Source organism: Cydia fagiglandana, chromosome 5 (genome assembly GCF_963556715.1).
Source record: "Cydia fagiglandana chromosome 5, ilCydFagi1.1, whole genome shotgun sequence".
NCBI lineage: Eukaryota > Metazoa > Arthropoda > Insecta > Lepidoptera > Tortricidae > Cydia > Cydia fagiglandana.
Window position 1 is genome coordinate 9,368,584 of NC_085936.1, and position 23,912 is coordinate 9,392,495.

General features: G+C 37.3%; 1 protein-coding gene across 1 annotated transcript in view; it reads right to left on the bottom strand.

Moving 5' to 3' along the window:
- The window catches only part of LOC134664425 (uncharacterized), a 25,752-nt gene extending 2,104 nt beyond the window's left edge, over positions 1 to 23,648 (bottom strand). The window contains exons 1-4 of the mRNA XM_063521069.1: positions 22,937 to 23,648; positions 10,533 to 10,596; positions 2,642 to 2,850; positions 203 to 359 (exon numbers count right to left, since the gene is read on the bottom strand). Of these exons, the coding sequence (XP_063377139.1) occupies positions 203 to 359; positions 2,642 to 2,850; positions 10,533 to 10,596; positions 22,937 to 23,090 (584 nt within the window). The 5' untranslated portion in view covers positions 23,091 to 23,648. The remainder of the gene's footprint in view (positions 1 to 202; positions 360 to 2,641; positions 2,851 to 10,532; positions 10,597 to 22,936) is intronic.
- Positions 23,649 to 23,912: the final 264 nt, after the last annotated feature.

Genomic DNA, 23,912 nt, shown 5'->3' on the forward strand with positions numbered 1-23,912 from the left:
GTAGAACACATCAGGCAAGGGAAAGTCCAGCTGACTGAGCAGAGAGCTACCGGCGCCGAGGGCGAGGCTGTTAGGTATAGGTAGAAAAACATTCTCTCCTTTACAGCCGATAAAGTGCCTATAAAACGCAGGCAACGGTCCACTGTACAACTGATCTGAGCGGAGAGCTGTGTGAGAGTGAGAAATAAGAAAAAATAATCACCTTTCCTTTACAGTCTGTGAGTAGAACACATCAGGCAACGGCGAGTCCAGCTGACTGAGCAGAGAGCTACCGGCGCGGGGTGAGTGCGGCCCGTGTGTCGCGTTTGGCGAGAAGGGTATTGCGGCTCGGAGCGCCGCTAATACCAGCAGCATGCCACCTGGGGAAGACAAAAAGTAACATTTTATCCATGTAGACATAGGCCAGAATCTATATTCCTTAGCCATTCAGAATTCAAACGCTTCCCAGAAAGCGCATGGCTACTTCATGCAATTTGTAATCCTGGACGTCTTCAAATTGCGCCCACGGGGGATCTTTTATTTATTTGGGTCATTATTTAGATTTACTCCAAAGCCTATGGTATATGATTTATTTTACACGGTTCTTTCTTTTAAATAAACGCTAAGGGCATGAAGCAAGGTCTGGCTTGATCCCACTATGTGCCACCACCGTTTTACCCGACAGTCCATAATACTCATTTATTACCTACCAACCTACAGAATAAATACTGGAACTATGAAATAGTTCATACCGCATTTTTTACGATCACGGTGTTTTTATTACCGACATCGTAATCTTTTAACAGCCCACTAATAACGCTGTCACGTTTTGTAAGTAGATACTGTAGTTAGGTACGTCACGAATACCTCCGTATCCTCTGTCGGTTTCGTTATGTTACTGCGAATATGTTTGCCTAAAGGAATCAAACAAGAACTGTTTCAATAATTTATTCCGCGAATAAAGTTTTGAGACAACATTTTCTGTCATTTATTTTCAATTTGGCTTTTCTAGTGATCATTTCTACCCAGGATCAAAAGAGACCAACATAGGTCAGGGCACTACTAGTGCCATATATAAAGGAGTTTCATATAAATCTGTTTTCCGGGGAAAAAGATGTGTCTGTCTGTATCTAACCCGTTCAATTCTATCTCTAGAGAAATTACGAGACCTCAAATATTTTTGTACAGTGGAAATCCGTGGAATTTCGGAAAATCTTTAAAAACTTTAAAAACTCGAACTCTTTGTCGATTTCGCCTTTAGAGTAGGGAGGTAGGTACGTAAATATATTCATTGAAGAGCAATTAGTTTTCTTCGAGTTAGAAGAAAGCTTTAAAAACATAAATATTTCCTAAAGAATTTCCATAGCCCAGTCACAAATTTTTCAATTTCCAATTCCAATTGCATTCGGTTATTTCCTGCTTACCGAGCGCAAGTTAAGACCATGCTGTCTGTGGCCACGAGATCCGTAAAACTATGAAAAATCGAAGTGTTCACTTATATTGGTTCGGAAGAAAACAAAAGCTCGTCTGCGCTCAGTTGGCACCAAAACAATCAGAATAACAGTCTAAGCGCCGGCTTACAGTTTGAGAAAAAATATATCGCCGGGAATATCGGGATGTGTATTTCTTTTATGTTTCGAAATCCCCAGTGGGTTTTAACTTCACTGAAATTTTGGACAAGCAGTCTCTCTGAGGTTAGTCGGTCTGTAGTTATGAAAAGCTCCCAAACTTTGCCGTATTTACGAAGTCTTTTGCTTTTATGTGTAGCGGTATTTTATTTGCTGAAATATTTCAGGTTTTTATAACGTTTCTTGTAAAAAAAGTACCTACTTAAGTATTATCATGCCGTTGCGAATATAGTGTAGAAAAGACGTATATAATTTAGAAATTTGGATTGGAAGTTACAGTGCTGTAAAAATTATTGTTGTGATAGCGATGGAACCTACTAAACTGCGCGACCGCGTATGTAATGATAATGAGTTCTTTTGATGTCAATCTACTAAACCCACTTGTTTAAAGGAAAAAGGATGAGTTAAGTTCGAGTATTTACATTTTACGAGACAAAGACAACATTTATACATCCTTATCGGTATGTATCAAGATTGAACTGCCCGCGGATAATCTCGTATCGTGCTTAGCGTTTCGCGGTAGTGCACGCGCACTTAATGTCGGCCTACAACTCCTGCTCTTGTGTTCAGCCAACCGGTGCATGATTAGTATAATCCCACATCATGAACAGTGTCGCTATACCATATCCTCTCTTCTATATACCTGATATAGTAGCTGGCTACGCTGTTGGTAGCGTGACGTCAGCGAAAAGCAGCGCAGTGGCGGCGCACAACTACGCGAAAGCACGCGCGCGGCCGCACGACCAGCGCGTGAAGTCCCAGCACCGCAGCGGCAGCTTGTACTTCCCGCGGCGGCACGTCACATCCACCAACACCGCTGCCTACAGCGTCTCCAGTATATACCTGATATAGTGGCCAGCAGCGTGAGATCAGTGAACAGCAGCGCGGTGGCAGCACACGCGTACGCGGGAGCGCGCGCGCGTCCGCACGACCATCAGCGCGTGAAGTCCTAGCACCGAAGCGGCAGCGTGTACTCCCCGCGGCGGCACGTCACATCCACTAACACCGCTGCCTACAGCGTCTCCAGTATATACCTGAAATAGTGGCCAGCAGCGTGAGGTCAGCGAACAGCAGTGCGGTGGCAGCACACGCGTACGCGGGAGCGCGCGCGCGGCCGCACGACCAGCGCGTGAAGTCCCAGCATCGCAGCGGCAGCGTGTACTCCCCGCGGCGGCATAACACGTCCACGAACAGCGCCGCGACCCACATCGTCTCCAATATAAGCACGCATGCTGATCCGACGCTGCCAAAAAAAAAAGTTATTAAGCCCGTAGCAAGCAATTAACGCGAAGTATAAGTGGAACCTGGTCTTCAACAGAGGGACCATGAAATTGAATGATGATTGAGGGACCGAGACTGAAGAAGAGGATAAGCTAAATTGTATGTAGAATATCAGATGAAGCTCAAGCTGAATTTTGACCTCAGGATTACCTACCTCTACCCCTCCGGCCGTTTTGGCAACCAAGTTTCGCAACCAGTTGTCGAAAAAGAATTAACATTCTTGCTACGCAACTAGTTGCCTAAAAAGAAATTATATTCCTGTTTCACATCTAGTTGCCAAAGAAGAATAGGTCTCGGATACTTAACCTTTAGGTGCATGATTTAATATTTTTATTAAGAAAATATATATGTAATGGCTAATAGTATTTTATACAATCGTGATATAATAGAGAGCTTTTCAGTCGAGTACCGTGTTTAGGCAACGAAGCTTGCTGAGTTGCCTAAGTTAGGTACGAGATTGAAAAGCTTGATTATATCACTATTGTATACAATACTTTATCTACGAGCCAAAAAAATAGTACTTTAAACTAGTAGAATCATACAAACAAATCAAACCAAAAGTATTCACAGCTAAGATACGCAAGCAGCCGCGATACCTTAATACTGGTACGCGCCCCCGGCGCTGCGCCCGGCGCGTTGGTCAACGACACCTTCTCGTAACTCATGAGGCCCTGGTACTTGCTCCACGCTAAATTCAATTTTTAGACAGTTGTTTTCTCGATTTTGGCCACCGTAGCCTATGGAGACTAACAAGCAACACTAAGTGGTTTTCGTAGTCTATGGATGTTGCTATTTTAAGGGTGTCACATGCTCGTTTCTGACTTATGAACCAATTGTTTCTACTATACAACCTAAAATAAATAATTAATTTGAGCTATGCTTTTGTTTCGTCCTGTTGATCGCGGAGAGCTGTGATTGGTCAATTTCATTATAGTTGACTAAACTGTATCGTAATGAATATTATAGTTGAGTTGGGAGCCCACACATTAAAAGTACCCAATTGAAGTTTGGTATATGAAATCTTAATTCAAGAATTATAGTCGACGAGTAGATAAAATAAATTAGGCCAATGATTAAATTGTTCCGCGATACAAATGTCCAAAGTCATGTCAAAATGATAAATTTGGAGTAAGTACCATGCCAACCTTCGTGTTAGATTCCAGGATTCCTGTTAAAAAAGGAAAAAGATAAAATGACGTTCACACTGTCATTGTGATTTAGCGTTTTAGCTAATTTTATTTACTTACTGCTTTGTTGCTAAAGAATATTATTAAATATTAGTACTGCGTAGGATTTTAAAACTAGCAAAATGTCAGGACACATTGAACCCGATGACAGAATGTTGCGGACTCCGGAAAACAATGATATTTGTATATTTCCAAGGTGCCTCAGAAACGACTTCGGGGAAGTTAGCAATGTGACAAAAATAAACTTCCTCTGTAAATTGAAATTCTTAATATCAAGTGAGACGAATGTTTGCAATTATCACTGCACAGTTGGGGAAGACGAATGGACAGAAGTGCTAGTCTTGCCCACCAACTGCACGGATTTCGGGACCAGCCATGCAAACACAATCGCCGACCTTCTCAGGTTTTCACTGAATAGAGTACACGAAGTGGTGTCGGAGATGTTCTGCAGTGTCTTGTAGCAATACATTGATTTGATTTATATTATTTCAATTTTAGTTTTGTGTCTGTTTATGTTAAGGATTCATGGAAGTAAATTATATGATATTATATCTTGTTTCAATATCTGGATTAAAATTACGTAGGTAATTATTTTAGTCCAGAAATAATACTACCGACCATATACTAAATATCTCAATACTCCGCATAGTAGGGCGAACCCGCTGTCTCTTAAAAGATTATTCGCTGGAGAAGAGAAATGAGATAAGCGTCACGTACTTCCGTGTCGCTTATGCCATTCTGCTGTTCAGCGTTGTAATCCTTACTTACGAATACTTGAAACAGTCACTCATTTGACCAATGACAGCGCGCCAAGCACTCGGTACCCCGTCCCGCGCCCCTCAGTTTTGGCAGCCTATGTTTCATAGAAAGAACACGCTAAGCGGAGTATTGAGATATACAGGGTGGCTCATTCAAATCGGTCAGTATGGGAAAGTCTGAAACTATCAGACATACAAAGATTTGTTCTTAGGAACCATGTCACCGATTTTGATAAAAAGAAAAACTGCATTCATACATTTGAAAAAAAGTGTACCCAGCTGGGGAATCGAACCCGGTTGTTTTGAAAAAAAATAAACTTACAGTTTTTCTGTTTAAATAACGATTGTGTAGGTCTTAAGCAGTAAATGTCTCTATGAAACATGCATTGTTTTCACATACTTTAATTTATCATAGTAGGCGTTCGAAGTGACCACCGTTACAATATTTCCCAGCTGGGTACACTTTTTTTCAAAAGTATGAATGCAGTTTTTCTTTTTATCAAAATCGGTGACATGGTTCCTAAGAACAAATCTTCGTATGTCTTATAGTTTCAGACTTTCCCATACTGACCCATTTGAATGAGCCACCCTGTATAGTATATGCTACCGACCTATCTTTATACAGGGTTGAATTTTGTAATGCCACCTGAAGGGGAAGTACTCTTAATACTGTACTCATACCTAGTTACCGGTCAACCAATTTGATTCCTAGGCCATTTCGTGCCTTGTCACAGTGAACGTCAATATGAAGCCGCTTGAGATCTCATATCATTTGATTGTGACAAGGTTCTATAGGTTCTACTTCCAATCTTGCACCTTCAAATAAAACAAAGCGTGGGCCTTTAAACTATAGAAGTTCGTAATTAAATAGTTAAAACTTAATCGCATATTTCTAATCTAACGAAACACAATACTTTTGAGAAATCTGTCTGTGGAATTTGTAATACAAAGTTACTGATTTCTCAACTAAATCTAACCTATCTTTAATAATATCTTTTATCTATTAGCATTTATTCACCAAGGCACGACAAAAGGACTTATGATTTCTATGCAATGTCCGACAGAAATAACTTTTTCTTGTAAATCGTTTAACGCCGACTCAATTTCCTGATCTATCTCCGCATATTCCCTCTTTTTCTTGTTTGTTGTTTTTTTTAAATCGTACGATGATTTTTCAGAATCTAACACGTCTAGTAGATGTGCTAAAGTAGGATGTGTTCGTCCAACAAAACTGTTAATTTTGCGGTGCCAACCTTCAACGTTGTTATTAGTTCTGATATTTTCATTTGCACAAGAACAAGAATTGCCGAAATCATGTTTTTTAAGCCACTGATTTCGAAAATATGTGTTGAACTTTTTAATTTTATTGTCTTTAGGGCTTCTTCCAATAACATATTTATACCCTTCATTAATGTCACTCTGTGGCAAGCGGGCTATCCCGATACATCTTGATACGTGTCTTTTTAATACTCTTGTAGTTATCTTCAGGGATTTCGCTTTTTTCCACAAGCAGCGGTTGAAATGATAGTAGCAGCCTTTAAAGATGATTTCAGGAAATGTTTGTTGAAAGGCATTTATAGCAGCTACCTCAAAATCGAGTGTAATTTTAGCTGGTTGGAAATCAGAAATCTGCTTCTTGATCAATTTCAGTAACAATTTATAAGTTACTGTTTTCTTGTTTGGTAGAAGGGCATAAAATATAGGGGTAATGATGTGAGTTTTATCATCATATCCGTGTATTGTGTATAATTGATGGAACCCCTTTGGACAACTCTTGAAAGTTCCATCAGCAAAAAAGTGACTTATATTCTTAATTTCCGTTTTCATATTATCATTACAGAAAACAATCAATCTTAAATCCTTATTTTCGTCAATATAATCACAAAGTAACATTTTTTCGTACTTCTTTGGCACTGTCACGTCAAGTGCACGTGCAAATCGTAATTTCTTAGCACCGACAACTCTGTTTCTCTCAGCAAATAACCCAGTTTTCACACTATTAAATGTTGGTACATTAGCTATTAATTCATATCCGTTATTTTTAAAGTCACGAACCATATCATTATATTGTTTCTGAATCGATTCAAAATTGCTGCTTGTTTTCTGTTTGAGATCATCCATTTTCTTTTTGATAATATTTTTACCGCTGTCACCCAAACAACACAGTATGTGTGCACTATGGTTCACAATTTCATTACGACTATTTAAAGTGATATTACCTTTGCATCCTTTTGTTGTGAAACATTTCCAGAACGAGTTCTTATTAACGTAAATCTTTTTCCGGTGATATTGGCGATCATTGTATAGCATTGACACTCCTCCTCTTTTCGTACTAATAAATACAATATCATGTGTGGGATATACATTTGAAGTAGACATTATGAGATTTATGAGTACCCGTCCGATATGTAATGGTGTGATCACTGGACACTTGATCAATCGTTGTCGCTATTATTAGCAATAAATACTAGATAACCTTATGTGCATCACTGCAGCATAAAAAATAGTACAAATTGTATATGGAGCAGATGTCAAAGATGTCAAATAAACATTTATATTTTTAAATAGCACTATTGAAGTTCTGTATATAGGTATTATTAAAACGTCTGTTTGATTTTAGGATATTCTAGGTGTCACGTGGTGTCATCATGCTAGTTGTGAAATAAGAAATAAAAGTCTTATTTGGTAACCAGTTGCGAAACTCCAGTAATATAAACGCTAGTTGTCGAACAGGAATATAATTTCTTTTTAGGCAACTAGTTGCGTAACAAGAATGTTAATTCTTTTTCGACAACTGGTTGCGAAACTTGGTTGCCAAAACGGCCGGAGGGCCTCTACTATAAATTTAAGCTTTGCCCTTTGTTTAAAAAGTTGTCATATTTACAATCACTTTTTTGGATCTGCAAAATTCAAGTTTTAATTTCAAATTATTTATTATTTAAATACCTATTAAAATAAACACATAATTTAAACATAAAACTAACTAAAAAATAAATTTCAATTCACTTCCTCTTAATTTTTTCAGTTTTCGACTTATTCGGGCTGTGTTCTGTGTTAGTTTGTTTAGCTATGCATCTAAATATGTAGGTAGGTACATAGTTATGTAGGTACATAGTTGGAGGACACTCCAACTATCCCTGTTATTGTGCCAAGATCTCGTATTGTCGAGTTGAATGTAACCAGACAAAAGGCAGAGTGGAATGTATGCAATTTACAAACTGCATTTGTGTTGATGATTTTGGTTTCCGAGCGGCTACAGGATATTACGATATAAATACGATATATATAATTTATAATAATAGATTTTTCACTAATCCCGTTTGTTTCCATGAATAACGTCATATTGTTATAAAATAAAGTCTCATTATTTTATATCGCGCAGAGTGATTTTGTTTTCATTAAAATTCATTGTTAGTAGGTAATTAAATACTTAGAAGAACAACAAAATCCGTAGTTCAATGTCACTGAAAAGTCATACGTGATGTCGAAATCGCCCGTATCGCGCCACAAATGTTTGTTTTGAGAAAAACAAATAATACGTCGACGGTGCGTCATTGGAGTTAACAACATACGATCACGGAAGATATAGTTGTCAAAGGACTGTCTCATTTCAAACATAGACAGAGAATTATACAATCTTTGTCTTACACTAGTACCAAAAGAAAAGGATGACTATAGTTTTCCTGATTCTTACTGACTGACAAATTGGTTTGACCAACTATACTCGTAGATATATGTAGGTATATGGTACCCAGCTACTCTTAACAAGCCATTGAAGAATGAGTAAACATTTTGAATTGATCCTTTAATGCGAAAAAATATATATTTGCAACCAAAACTAAAAACGATAGCAGGTATGTATATTTGATGATACATTATAAACGCATTCCTTTCTGCTCTCTGCAAGTGCGTGAAAACTCGAGAAAACGAATTTTCGTAAAAATGCTATACCGTAAACCGGGGTGAGTAGGTTTCGCGGGGAGAGTTGGGTTATGAATGGGGAGAGAAGGTTTAAGAGGGGGATGAGAAGCGATTTTAAGGCTACTGCTACAAATATAATGTATTCCAATTTAAAATGGGGCTATAGTAATACGCGTAATAAAAAAAAATCGACCCAACAATCTTCCAAAATCACCTTTGTATGAAAAACCCTCTCACCCCAAATACGAGGCACTACGGGGTGAGATGGGTTTTCCTCTTTATCGTCAAAGTTATGAAATGGAACAACCCAAAATAAAATACAAACTAAAATACAAACGTCCGAACCACTTATTATGTACACCATTCAGTTTTCACATGTAAAAATAAAATTTTATCGAGGTTTGAAAGTCAAATTTCACCCAACTCACCCCATTTTACGGTATACGGTTTCACACCTGTAGTATGTGTTTGACACTTTCGAGAAGTGATTTTGCAAATATACTTATTATATTTATCACAAGTATTACATACCTATGCGTAGGTAGGTTCATGTATCCTAAAGTATTGAACGCGAAGCAGCGTCAACAAAAACTATAGGTACACAAACACTACAAACAGTTCATTTAACTTTTGCCACCTGATTTCCACGCAAACATTCGTAGGATTCGGTCTACTATAGCAAGGATAAGTAAATTATAAAGACTGCTGAAATTATAATTGTTTCAGATAAGTATAGTATATCGCAATAAACAATATTACGGTCGCAAGCGAAAATCAAAGAGCAATGGATATTCACGTTTAAAGACCTCACTAAATGGTGTGAAGTGATGCTTATGTACATTTATATTTGATGAGGAGTTGGTAGAGTTTCCTACTTTTCAGATTAGAGTTTCAATGAGCTGATATATTATACAGAATATCTTTGACTTCCTACTTTATGCGCCCGCGATGAATAATTCCTGGACGACGTGAAGTGTATGTACACCAGCCTGCTAAGCATATAGACCGCAACCGCATTTGAAAATTCATTCAATTGTATACCTTGTATTTATTAAGATAAGGTACGTTTTTGATCAAGTTTTCAAATGTGACAACTGTGGATAAGTATTCTGAGCACGGCAGCTTGAGTTCGCCTTTGATACCCGGCAGATCCTTAAAAGGGTGTCAGAAAGTGGTTTGCGTTGGTAGCCCACATAATTAATTGGCAAAGTCGAATAATATTATAGTTCAGATCCACCAAAATTATTATTATAAATTGACCGATGTTACTTACCAGTGCCAAAACTACCTGAGCTAATAAACTTTTGATATCTATCGGTGACCGAAGAGCTGGCGGCTATCTCGCATAACGTATCAGCATTGGGATACAGCGAGGAAATGCCGCTAGCATCCTTGATACAATGCCTCAAGGGCCGATTTTACATTTAAGCTAGTTATTCATTTCTTTTAGTAATACCACTACCACTGTATATATATCTTGTTTGTAAATCAACGATTTTTTATTAATAAAAAAAAACACGTAGGTAAAGTAACTATAAAAGACCCATTTTGTGTGTGGACTGATAAGAACAGTGTTTTGAAAACATTTAACACCATATGTGACGTCCCACGGGTAAAGGTACCTTATGGCGGTTGGCGCTTACGCTATCATTAACGCCGCTCCAATATTATTACGGCGCTATGCGACGTAAGCGCCGGCCGCCATAAGGTACCTTTTTCTGTGGAACGTCATATATATGTATTTATATTAAAGTTAAATATGAAAATGACGTACTCACAGCAAGCCCGGCCCTGATGCCCCTCGCCCTAGCACCACGAGTTCGGAACCCGCGCCACTCATCACTGAAAAAGAAGAAAATCGTTATTGTAACTTTGACACAATGTTCAGCTATCGATATTCCACTCATCGATAAATCGATATAATCGATAAATGAACCACTCAAATATGAACCTACAATTAGTGGTTTGTAACTATGGGAATCATTAATTAAGTACCTACTAATAAGCACTCAAAGTGCCACCCTACGTTACGCTCATTTGCCCAGTTTCGCTTCGGTGGTTATTTTGATTCGTGGGGTAATATTGATTATCGAGTTTTAAAGCACGTTCATTTTTTTTTTAGTTTCATGTCAACTACGTAAATAATTCTTTAAAAATTTCGGTCAATAACCACCATCTAATATAGCTTAAAAAATTAAAAATCGTTGATCTGTTACTCCATGAATGAAAGTAACCTCATTCTGTTTCTCCAAGAATGCATTTTTATATTTAACACTCAGTAGTACGAGTAGACTACTATTCACTTCAGAACTCAATCTGAGATTATACGAATAGATAAGTAAAAAGTGTCTTCAAAATTTAGTTTAAAAAAATTCTCGAAGTATATTTATATTAGAACCCATCATGGAATATTTCCATAAAATTTTTGCTACACCTGTCCTGTCCCGTTAGCGTGCACTCCTCCCTAAAAGATGCGTCTTGAATAATAACGATGATGCCAAAACATTAGTCAAAAACAACGTGTGGTTTATTTTCCACGCTGCCGCGCATGTTTTATTTAAGTACTAGTAGGTATTCCTTCACTCTGATTCATTCCTAGAATGTTTAGTGTTCATCTAATATATAGGTAAAATAATTTCCATTATTTTGCATTTTTTTTTAAGAATATACAATATTTAGTTATTAAAACAGATATTAAATAACAAAATTATTTATTTTGTCATAAATCTAGCCCTAAATTAGCCTGAGGCATTGTTCCCAGGACGCTGGCCGCATTCCCCCTCTGCACAGCGAGGCTGAGTTTTTGTGCAAAAAAGGGGCAGCTCGTAGGCCGCCAGACACCCAGACTAGTTTGGTAGAAATTTCTTTAACTATAGTTCGTTTATTTTAGCATTAGAAAAAAGGTAAACAATCTTGATGTGTGTTTTAATTGAAAAACACATTTTAAAAATAAGTTACGGTAAATATATAACAATTATGAATCTAATACGATCTTTTATATTCTTCTGCTTTCATAAGTAATAGTTATTGATTTTTAAAAAGCGTTTTTCAATTAAAAGACATGTCAAGATCGCTTACCTTCTTACAAGTTCTTTCTAATGCTAAAAAAAACGAACTATAGTTTTTTGGTGTCTGACGACCAAGGACCGAGAGTTTCAATTGCAAGTGCCGCAAATACATAATTCGGTTGCAAAAATGTGTATTTGCGACACTTGGTAATGTGGGCGTCGTCTGCTGCCGTCCCCGGCCTCCTGGCAGAGCCCAGGACGTGGGATGGGGCCAGTGTAATGTTGGACAAAAAGATAGTCTTACGAATTTGTGTTTGGAAGAAAAGTCTGCAACGATTTTGATAGCACACGCAGCGCAAGTGTTATTTTAAACGTCAAACTTCTATGCAATTATGACGTATATACCTGAACAGTTTTTTTTACATACTTTGTCAATTCCAAGGTCTGTTTTTTTTTTAATATGGCATGATCATCTCCCAATAGAACCTAGTCCAAGTTTCAGCACAGTCAAGTGAGGAACGAAAACACAATTCAAAAGCCATATTTAAGTGTATCCTGAAGTGCTTTAGCACCGAACACCGATTAAGTTTGTCAGAGACAAATGCGTGGAAAATAGGATCCAACTGACCGCGCCAGAAAACTAGCACCCAACTGTGCAAGCTGTTAGTCTTAAACTCTTTAGACTTAAAACCAAACTACTACAAACTACAATTAAGGCGAACGGCGAAGCGCTTTTAAAGAACAGAAGTGGCTTCAGTAAAATCAACAGTTTTTGGTTTGGAAGGAAAACTTTTGGAAGATCTTAAATTTCCAACATGGGGCCAGAGTCACGTTTTATGAAGTAACAAATTCGCTGTTTGTGTTTCCTTCTAACAAACATAATATTTATCGTTGTTTGTGTAAATGCGACCCTGAGTGTTTAAACAAAATGGTTACATTACAACAATTTCAATTGTATCAATCACGGCTTTCATTATAGTGGCGATACTGCTATTAATAGGTTTGTAGGGGATATTTAATTTCCTTGGGAAACCTTACCGCTAACTACCTTGCTGCTAACTAGTAAATCGTCAATCACACAAAAATATACCTGTGATGTCAATGGGGGTCCATATTGGGTCGCATAATAATTGATTGTCCTAATGTAATGTTACGCATAAAACTCATTTCGCATTATAATTGTTATTGTGCTGCAAATATTAACATTTTTGAAAAATTATAACACAAACCTAAACCTACCCTATTTCTGTTAAAATACTTTCTGTTTCAGCTGGAGAAAAATTATGCGAAAAGAGATTTATGCGTAACATTACATTATGACAATCAATTATTATGCGATGAGATAGGATCCCTGTCAATGGCCTCTCGCAGTAAAACTACAGAGTGAGACAGACATAAGGCGAAAGGCGGCGTTTACTATAGCAAGTAGAGTTTGTGCGGAAAGAGAAGAGTTGTAGAATGAAAGGGGGCAGGCCGCGTAGCCAAGATGCCAATCGCTTACGCTCCGTAGCGATCGAAACGCAACTGTCACTGTCGCGCTAATATGGAAGAGTGATAGAGAGACATAATGCTTTTCGTTGTCGAAGCGATAGCGATTGTAACCTTGGCTAGGCCGGCTGATCTGATACATTCTACGACTTTTCTCTTTCCGCACAGACTCTATAATGTGCAAGTGCGATATCAGATACGATTGCATCTGTGTCGCATCATTGTTTTTCTTATAACGCATCAATTGACTTGATTCACTTGATTGGTCACATTAATTGCTATGAACATCGTTTCAATCTCTTTGGCAACGTCAACGCTGACGTGAAATGTTCTTTATTGTTTACGAGTACAATACAGTCAAGTGCAAAAATATTAATATTTAATAATCTACTCGTAAACAATAAAGATAATCTACTTACTCTAAATTAAGCACTCATCATACTTAAAAATATGTCCCATAGCTCTTATGTCGGCGAATTAAGAACTAAGGGACATATTTTTGAACAAGTTACATGCACCCATATTTTTACACCTGACTGTGCCAATTGAGACCGTCAACAAAACAGTGCTGTTGCCAAAGTTTTACAAACCAAGGTGAATTTTTAAACTGTAGGTATTCAAAGTTTGTCTGCGAGTACGAGTCTCTTTAGGTGATAATTACCTACTTGGTCACTAGATGATAATAAATAGACAGAAAAACAGAAAACTGATAGGGTGTCCCATACTAAAAGTTGCTCAGTATAATCCCAAAACCTCCCTGGCAACGGGAACGTAGTTATTATTTAGCCACCATTTTGCACGTTGTGGAAACTAAGCCTGCCATTCATTAGGCGGCCAAAAAATAAAAATTTCAGGGACGTGACAAGAATTCAATCACAGAAAATTAAGCAAAATGTCGCTCTCGCGATACTTACAGCGTATAGTGATAAAAAGCGAAATTAGGGAACGAACAATCTGAAAAAATGCTACACAAAGCTACTTACCTATTTTTTGTGGGTATAAAACATTCTTAAAAACAAATATAGTATACTTATTCCTTATATAGAGGTAGACCTAAATCCTAATTTAATTTATGGATATAATATCAATTCAGCCCGCGTATTAATTGGATGGGTTTATTCATCTTTATCCACGTGATAAAGTAACTGTCACTTTTTAACACCGTGGAATAGAAAGTGACGGACACCGTTTTATCACGCTGTCACGTAGACAAGAATGATGGTCTTTCTTGTACATGACAGCGTGATAAAACGGTGTCCGTCAGTTTCTATCCAATAGTGTTAAAAAGTGACAGTTATTTTATCACATGGGTAAAGATGGATAAAGCCATCCATAAATACGCCGGCAGGGCGTGGTTACTTTTGCAATAAATGGGACGGTCGCCGTTCAAATATCAATTTTTATATTTGAATTGCAAATAGGTAATAATATAATTTTAGTGATTGACATCATGACAAGCAGCGATCAATCCTGAAGTGGCAATTATTCAATATTTCCGCTAACGCTACGATATGCCTACTAAAACAGGAACTCGATTCTGATTTAACAATCTTTACCGGTTTTGATCTTATTTTGATACGACTTTGAAATCCCTCATGCTAATTGGTACAGATGAAATGAAGTGAAAGTCGTGCATATAGACCGACAAGAAATTGTAGAAATTAAAAGTGGCAACATCGTAGTGTCGTCCCGTTTTCTTAGATTGATTTGAAAGGGACGATGCATGTTGCCACTTTCTAATTTGTACAATTTCTTGTCGGTCTATAAGATGCGCACCAATCACCGAGACGATTAAATTGATAACGTCGTATCAAAACGAGTTTAAAACCGTAATAAATTCTTACATTAAAATCAACCTTATGTCGAATGTTCGTGTAGAACGCAGTGGCGCCTGTAAACTAATTAATTTAGCATTACAGCGCTATATTTCCGCTAAGTGATGCTATAACTTCCAACAGATACCTACTATAGTAACAGCACCAGTCATGGGACATTTAAGACGAAATTTGGAGTATTTATGATATTTCCCTTATACATGTAAATGGTCTACCGCTTAGCGTGTTAAAAGATGAAAGTCCTATGCGTCTTTCATGTTTTAGGCGTGTTGTATCAAAGATACTGCAATTAGTTTCCACATATTTAACAAACTAAAACCATGCTTTTTTTCTCCAGTCATGGACACCAAAGTTCCAGTAATGGGCCCCCGGTAATGGACGTGGATCCAGTAATGGGCCCCCTATAATGGACATTGCTCTATCAGTATAAAATATTGAAATGGGGAATAAATCACGGCAAAATAAAACAATTTTTGGTATAAGCTTTTATCGCTGAATGTATTTTTCTTTCCACAACCAATTATTATTGTATTAGATCCATCGAGACAATTCTAATATACCCTAACACAATTAGTTAGGGTTTAATGCGATAAAGTTCCCATGGCCACCTCCTGTCTCCATCATCAGATCAGGTCCATGTTATCATAATATTGCATTATCATCCGATTTGCATACTTAATTACGTACTTACATAAAATTTCAACTGAATCGGAAATCGAAAAGTGGCTCAAATTCAGGTACCAAGATTGGACCCACACTAACTAACAGGGCAAGTTAAATAAAAGTTTGGAAAAACGATATTATTTTATCCGAAGTCCGAGAATACCTCCTGATTGACATATTTCTTAACTACATTTTATTTCTGTATTGTTTAAACATAAAATTATGGCATAGCAAGCATCATTCTGTCATTTGTCCCATCATAGGAGGTACGCAGTTTTACAGCTCCTATAATGGGATTGGGCCAAATACCACTATTTTTTTACATCTGTGGAGTCACAACATAGTGTGTTGCATACCTTATCTCATGGTAAATGCAATTAACAAAACACATTCTAGTTTTCATCAAGTATTCATTAATTAAAATTTAATAAATTAACTCACCTCTCTTAGCGAAGTTGTTAAGAATTCGTAGTGGTATTTTTTTTCAGTGACACGACAACTTTTAGGTTGACGCCAATTTCTTAAAAAACAACCAAATTTAATAAAACTTCAAACGGAAACAGCTCTAGGACTCTTATTTATGATAGTATACAGCCAGTGTTTATACACTACTTTTAGATACTTATTTTAGAGGAATTATGTTTTTTTGTCCCATTACTGGTTCCACGTCCATTATAGGGTCCACTACTATATTTAAATACAACGTGCTAATCAATGTTTGCGGGTACTGTGTGTGTAATAGAATAAAAACTGCAAATTTTTATGAAAGAGATTAACTGTAAATATTTATGCAGTTACCTAGTTATTAGATTGTAGAGTCCATAGGTCTTATTTATTTATTTATTTATTTAGATATTTAATTCAGGCAACAAGGCCCATATTACAAATACCTTACAGACTAACATACATATGTATTTTATAAACTTAAAACTAAACACTATTTAGACCACAAAACGGCGTGGCTCAGTTGTGTCTTAATATATATATCTGCATAATAATAAAGGCTGTACTTAATTGTATTTTTAAACGTTTATCTATACTCAGCGAAGTTATTATTTATCTCTGAATTACCTACGCTATATTACTAAACAACTTTTATTGTGGAACTATCCAAGAAATAATGAGCTTAAGTAGTTACTATAGATGGTCAAGCAAATCTTGTCAGTTAAAAAAGGCGCGCAATTCAAATTTTCTATGAGACGATATCCCTTCGCGCCTACATTTTTCAAATTTACCGCCTTTTTCTACTGACAAAATCTGCTTGACCAACTATATGTACCTACTTAAGCTCATTAAACGCTGAAATTGAAAAAAAAACCTACAATATAATGTATTTACCTACAACCTAAAAATATAAAAAGAATATGGCACATTTATTTTTATCTAATTACACGAGTATTTAGATAAAAATAAAGAAATGACGATCATAAAAACTACGGAACCCAAAAACGTTAGTCATGCCACACAGCCAAGTGGCTGGTTTTGAGTAAAAAGTTGCCTTCTAACTGCCACACAGATTTAGTGGTCTCATTTGTCTTTTCTGCTCCCGAAAGTTAAGAAGGTTGGTAAATGGTAAATGTGAACCCATAATTTTGATTCACACGGAAACTACGGTATGATGGGTAGTATATCCACGTCTCACGATTAGAAGCGACAGACAGACAGTCATTAATAATCACACTGTCACGTCAAGAGTCGTCATATCCGTAGAACCTATCTGCGATGACGACGATGATGAAAGTTATAACCAGAAAATTGGACTTCAATAACTTAACCAAAGCCTTAAACGGATCAAAACTTTGTATGCGATATTCGTTACATTGCGGTATTTGGTCGATCGACTAAAATTCACTGTACTCTGTATATAGTAACAATGTATCGAATATTGCATGCAAGTTCTTGATCCGTCTAAATGGGACTTAAGTTAATAACGCTACGTCTTACGTAGGCGAACAACGCGCGAACGCGGCGCGGCGCGGCGCGGCGAAATCAATCCTTTGATGCCCATAGAAGTGTCCTACGTAAGCGATCTCGTTGCGAACGCGGTGCGGCGCGATTTGCACGCGAATGTCAGGCGGCGCGGCGCGGCGCGGCGCGGCGCGGCGGCGGCCGCTTTCGCCGCGCCGCGCCGCGCCGCGTTCGCGCGTTGTTCGCCTACGTAAGACGTAGCGTAACTTTCGTGTATAGAGACAAGTTTTGTATTTAATGTATTTTTTGACTTATCGAACGAATAAAGATATAAGTAGACGTTAAAAAAACTATGATTAGGAATTTAAATATCGGTGCCCGTGTTACAAAAGCTGTCTTGTAAAACAAACTGAACCCTCTTTCTAACGAAAGGACTTCAATAGGGACTTCCGTTTGTGGATCACAAGTGCACCTGAAAAGTGCTTGTGAAATGGGCCCCTGAGGGACCTATCACATCCCTCAAATATCTGAAATCGAAATTTCGTGTGCTACTCTGCAGCGGCGCCACCATAATGAATACCAATGAATTATATGGTGAAATGATGTACCTAAAAAGTACATCATGTACCTATAATGTTTATGGCCGTACCTGTGCTAGGAAACGAAATAATCGGCATTGAAAGTGGCGCCGCTGGGGAGCATACTCCCCAGCGGCGCCACACAGTACTCATAGATAGAAATGATATTAGCTATTTTTTTCTTATCTAAATTGATGTACTAATGCTGTTTATTACGTACCTATTGAAAAAAAGAATTATTTTGCATTGATTAGTGATTTTATTTACATTTTAATTCCGCGTTCCGCCTAAACGGTATGAGTTGTAAGAGAGGCGCGCGGGTGAGCGAGATGGAGATAGAAATTCTTCCCGCGGGACCGCGCTCCCGCGGCCGCTCCGATTTTCAATAATAAATATATGTATTTGTTTATGCTTTCGTTATGTTTCTGTACTTCTGTATCAAAAGGAAAATTATATTAAGTACGTTGTATTTTTTTATATTTAAAAGTATATAATTAAATAACATTTTCTGTATGATAGAGTCAGACCACAGAAAGTATGCAGCGCTAAATAAAAAGTAGCTTTTAGAAATCAGTGTGTGCCAACACCATAGAAAATGGATTAAATAGTCTTGATACTTGTGAAATTTCGACCATATTTCGTCATACGTTGTATTTTTTTATAATTAAAAGCTGATATTTAAAATAAAATGTTAGCTTGAGATAAGAATTTTATCTTGTTTCATTGCGATTTTCATTAATATTTTTGTTTTGGCTTTCGTTATGTTTATATTTCTGTAGAAAGAAATTTAGAGTTTGAGCAGCAGCATACGCAGGACTTCGGGCCTTTAGGCGTTAGGGTGGTGGGTAGAAAAACTCATTGTGGGTAGGCAATACTGGTTTGGAACTGATCTGCTCCGCTTCTTTCCTGAGTGCATGTTTTCTCCTCAAGCGTGGAGGTGCTATGTGGCATAGTATTGGTAGCCAATGGGAAGAAGTGGACTTAACCGTTCCTGATATACATCGCATAGTCTCATTCAGTTTGGTATCCACCTTGCCCACGTGAGCGCTTTCTGACCACACTGGGGCACAGTATTCCGCTGCTGATTAAACCAGTGCGATACCAGTGGTGCGCAGGCAATCGGCAGATGCTCCCCACGAGGTGCCACATAGCCTATGCAGGATATTATTTCGCGTTGATAGTTTCTGGGAGAGCTTCACAAGATGTTCCTTGTACGTGAAATATCTATCCAGAGTAATTCCAAGATATTTTGGGTGCTGGTTGTATTTGAGCTTTTTCCCTTTGTTTTTCCCAACGGTCTATGTTGGTTAATAGGTAGCCATTTGGTTACTCAGATGGAAGCACGATACCTTCAGTCTTGCTTGCACTGGGTATTGGGCGCCAGTGTTGAAAGTATTTTGTTAGCCTTTCTAGGTCGTCGGTATAAGGGTTGTTTCTCCAGACGTGAAATTTTTACACTGGGCTACTAGTGCAATGTCATCAGCGTATATGAATTTTATAGCGTCTGTAGGTGGGAGGTCGTGGATATATAAATTGAAGAGCTGAGGAGCTAGAACAAACCCTTGTGGCAAGCCATTATTTAGTTTCTTTCTCTTGCTTCTAGCGTCTCCCAAGAACACTTCGAACTCCCGCTCGCTCAACATACCAGTTATGAGATCCGCTATCTCATTGCTTGGAATCACCGATAATATTTTGTAAACTAGACATTGTTTCCACATGATATGCTTATGATACGGATAAGCAGTTGTCAGGACTATAAACACTGCTGTGGACTTCAAGGCTTTTTAGTATCCAGCTTCAATATGAGTCGTAAGGGCCAGTACTTGGTCCGTGCAGCTTCTTTCACTTCGGAACCCAGCTTGTTCAGGTGGAGTTCACGGTTCAACTCTAGAGTTAAACCGTACAATCGCGGTAACCGAAGACAATACATATTATACCTAATACGTAACGTATAAGTTAACAACTCAAAATTTGCATTAAGTAATTTAATTTTCACTACACCAACCGGTAAACGCTCTCTTGATTGTTCAAAAACTGATAGCAAAGTTGCATTTTATTCACATGTGAGGCAAAGCAATCAAATGCAAATTTTGAGTTGTTTTCTTATGTTTGCTAGCAGAATTGACTTTTAAACTATCGCTCATGCTTTGAAACCATGCTTTAGCTTGAAAACCAGCGGTTAAACAACAACTTTGCCTCCTTGTAAAACAACTATTTTTCTTTTTACAGAAACATAAACATAACGAAAGCCAAAACAAAAATATTATTGATAAAAATAAGTTCAAAAACTATAACCCGACTACTGAAAATCGCAATGAAACAAGATAAAATTCTTATCTCAAGCTAACATTTTATTTTAAATATCAGCTTTTAATTATAAAAAAATACAACGTATGACGAAATATGGTCGAAATTTCACAAGTATCAAGACTATTTAATCCATTTTCTATGGTGTTGGCACACACTGATTTCTAAAAGCTACTTTTTATTTAGCGCTGCATACTTTCTGTGGTCTGACTCTATCATACAGAAAATGTTATTTAATTATATACTTTTAAATATAAAAAAATACAACGTACTTAATATAATTTTCCTTTTGATACAGAAGTACAGAAACATAACGAAAGCATAAACAAATACATATATTTATTATTGAAAATCGGAGCGGCCGCGGGAGCGCGGTCCCGCGGGAAGAATTTCTATCTCCATCTCGCTCACCCGCGCGCCTCTCTTACAACTCATACCGTTTAGGCGGAACGCGGAATTAAAATGTAAATAAAATCACTAATCAATGCAAAATAATTCTTTTTTTCAATAGGTACGTAATAAACAGCATTAGTACATCAATTTAGATAAGAAAAAAATAGCTAATATCATTTCTATCTATGAGTACTGTGTGGCGCCGCTGGGGAGTATGCTCCCCAGCGGCGCCACTTTCAATGCCGATTATTTCGTTTCCTAGCACAGGTACGGCCATAAACATTATAGGTACATGATGTACTTTTTAGGTACATCATTTCACCATATAATTCATTGGTATTCATTATGGTGGCGCCGCTGCAGAGTAGCACACGAAATTTCGTCATCTCCCTCTCAACCGTTCTTGCAAGTACAAAAGATAAAAGTGGTTCTCGACTATCGCACCGAAAATACACGAGTGACACACCACACACGTGAGATATTCAAGATAACGAAAATTACGATAACGTGGGAAGTGGCGCGATGCATTTTTCTTATCAGTTTTCCTATACGTTTCCACAATGTATGAACATAACTACAATAGGTTGGTGCAATGTACAATGTATGACGATGACGCGCTGATAATTAAGGGACAGTAGTTAATATTACGATTGTTCGTCGCCTCTTATGACAATATTAATGCTGTAGAAGATAATGACGAGAAAACGCATTAAACGCTCATTATTCAGCCTGCTGATGATTATGACAAAATGCTGTTTTGCATTATTATTATGAAAGTAGCCGCTTTGAAACAGAGAACGATAAATATACCTATAGAACGATAAATAGATAGAAGTCGTTTTCGTAAAAAGCGAGCGGACACCGAACTCGTTATAAATTCAGAATATAACTGTGAAAACGCTGAAACGAAAAGGAAGAGCAGTAAATTATGATAAAATTTTAAATCATATTTATGCAGTTTGGCAAGGCGCACTGCAATCTGTTCATGTCTGTCGAAGGTGTGCAGGCTTACGGCGATAATTCAGTTAAAAACCTCTTTGCCAAGTAGACATTACTTATTCCACATTGCTCGAACCAGGTACATTTTAGTTATTCAAAGAGTAAGTTCGGATGAATGAGCTATATCCTTCCCACATATACTAAAAGTGCCTGGCAAACTTCCGGGCGAACGTTGTTAAAATAAATAAGTTGTATTATATAAGTAGTATATATAACATCGGCTCCTTCTCTAGCTTGTTTTAAAAGAAAACTTCAAAGTTGGCTTCTCCAACACACATTTTATTGGCCATCTTTTTATTCTTTATCTTTTTGTTGTTGTTGTCAGATTTGGATAAAATTTGATAAGTTTGAAAAGCCTCCTCCTGATTATTGTAAATAAAAACGTAAGTATGTAATTTTCCGCTGAGTTTATATACGAAGATATCATACTTATCTTTACGTAACTAAGCGGAAGTTTGGACATACGATGAAATTTCGCTGATATTGTACAGAATATGGAACTCTATCTAACCACTAAATTTCAATCAAAATCTGAAGAAAACAGGAATTAGACAAACACAAAAAATCGGCCCTCAATTTTCAAATCCAATTTTTTTTATATAGATACCCAATTATTATGTTTTATGGATTTTATTTTATACCTACATAAAAAAACAAGTAAAGTAAAGTAAATTAAGAAATAGGTATATGATGTGGAATCTAATGCGGTCGAATAACCTAAATAGAGAGCTTAGGGTCATAAGAATTAGGTAGGTAAGTCATTTTACGATATACATTTTGGTGAAAATTACAGTAATAATATGAGTATCAGGTACGTAATTCATAATTAATTATATTAAAGTAGGTAAGATAGAAATTATGTAAGAACGAAATATATTTGTTAGATGTTTATTTTTAAGTGTTATCACTGTTATCAGTAGTAGTTAGGTATTTTATACGTAGAATAGTGATCCCAGTCATAAACTGTCATAAACGGTTCTCCTGGAATATGCCAGTATCTTACCCACAGCCGTGATCAATCCCCACAACCTTGCCAGTGGCTGCAGCAGGCTCCACAGCCTCAGAGCCAGTGGGATTTTAGGAACAGCCGCTCTCCTGCCAGGACTGGCTCCGTCAGCACCAGCTGGCTCGAGCTGTTCCGATGAGGACATCTCCATCTTAACGCACTATAGTTTCACTGAGCGCCAAAATCCGTGACCGAAACCAGTCGGGCGTGCCTCGTACCAATTAATTGCATAATATTGACATTATCATAATTAACCGGCAATTCTCCGCTTTTTATAACTTTTTATGTGTTTTGTGCTCTACATTTATCTAAATTTAGACTATTTTTTATTACACACGCCGCAAACACGGCTTAATTGACAATTTACAAAAAGCAAACTCGATAAATGTCTAATTTGTATTATTTACGTGATATTAGTAAAATGCAACATGCTGTTGATAGTATAAAGACAATCTGGCAGTTTGCCCTGGTACCAAAATATCACCGCCTTGAATATTCAGTTTAAAATCAATCTTAAAGTTAATATCAATATAATTATGATCTCCTTGTTAGATTTATTTTATAATTCAAATCGGCTGCACATGTTTTTAAACCGCACCGTTTTTGCGTCAAGTATTTTCTCCGTAAGTTATTTGGCGCGTTATATCTCGGGTGGATATGCGTGGCGCGCGCGTGAACACGACAGTGGTCGGCAGACTACTGAGAGATGAGAGAAACATTTCAAGCAGTGATTCAGAGAAGCAATACAGCTTCGTGATCTTTAATATATGCACAAAGATGACAAGAATTTCGCACCAATCTCTAGTAGAGGTACGTATTAGAGATATACATAGGTATGTAAGTACCTACCTATTCATAGATCAGTTTTGTTAAAACGCAAATTATTGTTAAACTTAATGATAGATTCTAACCAACGGGTTAAGTACTTATCTACATAGCTAGTTAATCCATTTAGAGATAAGAGATTATGACA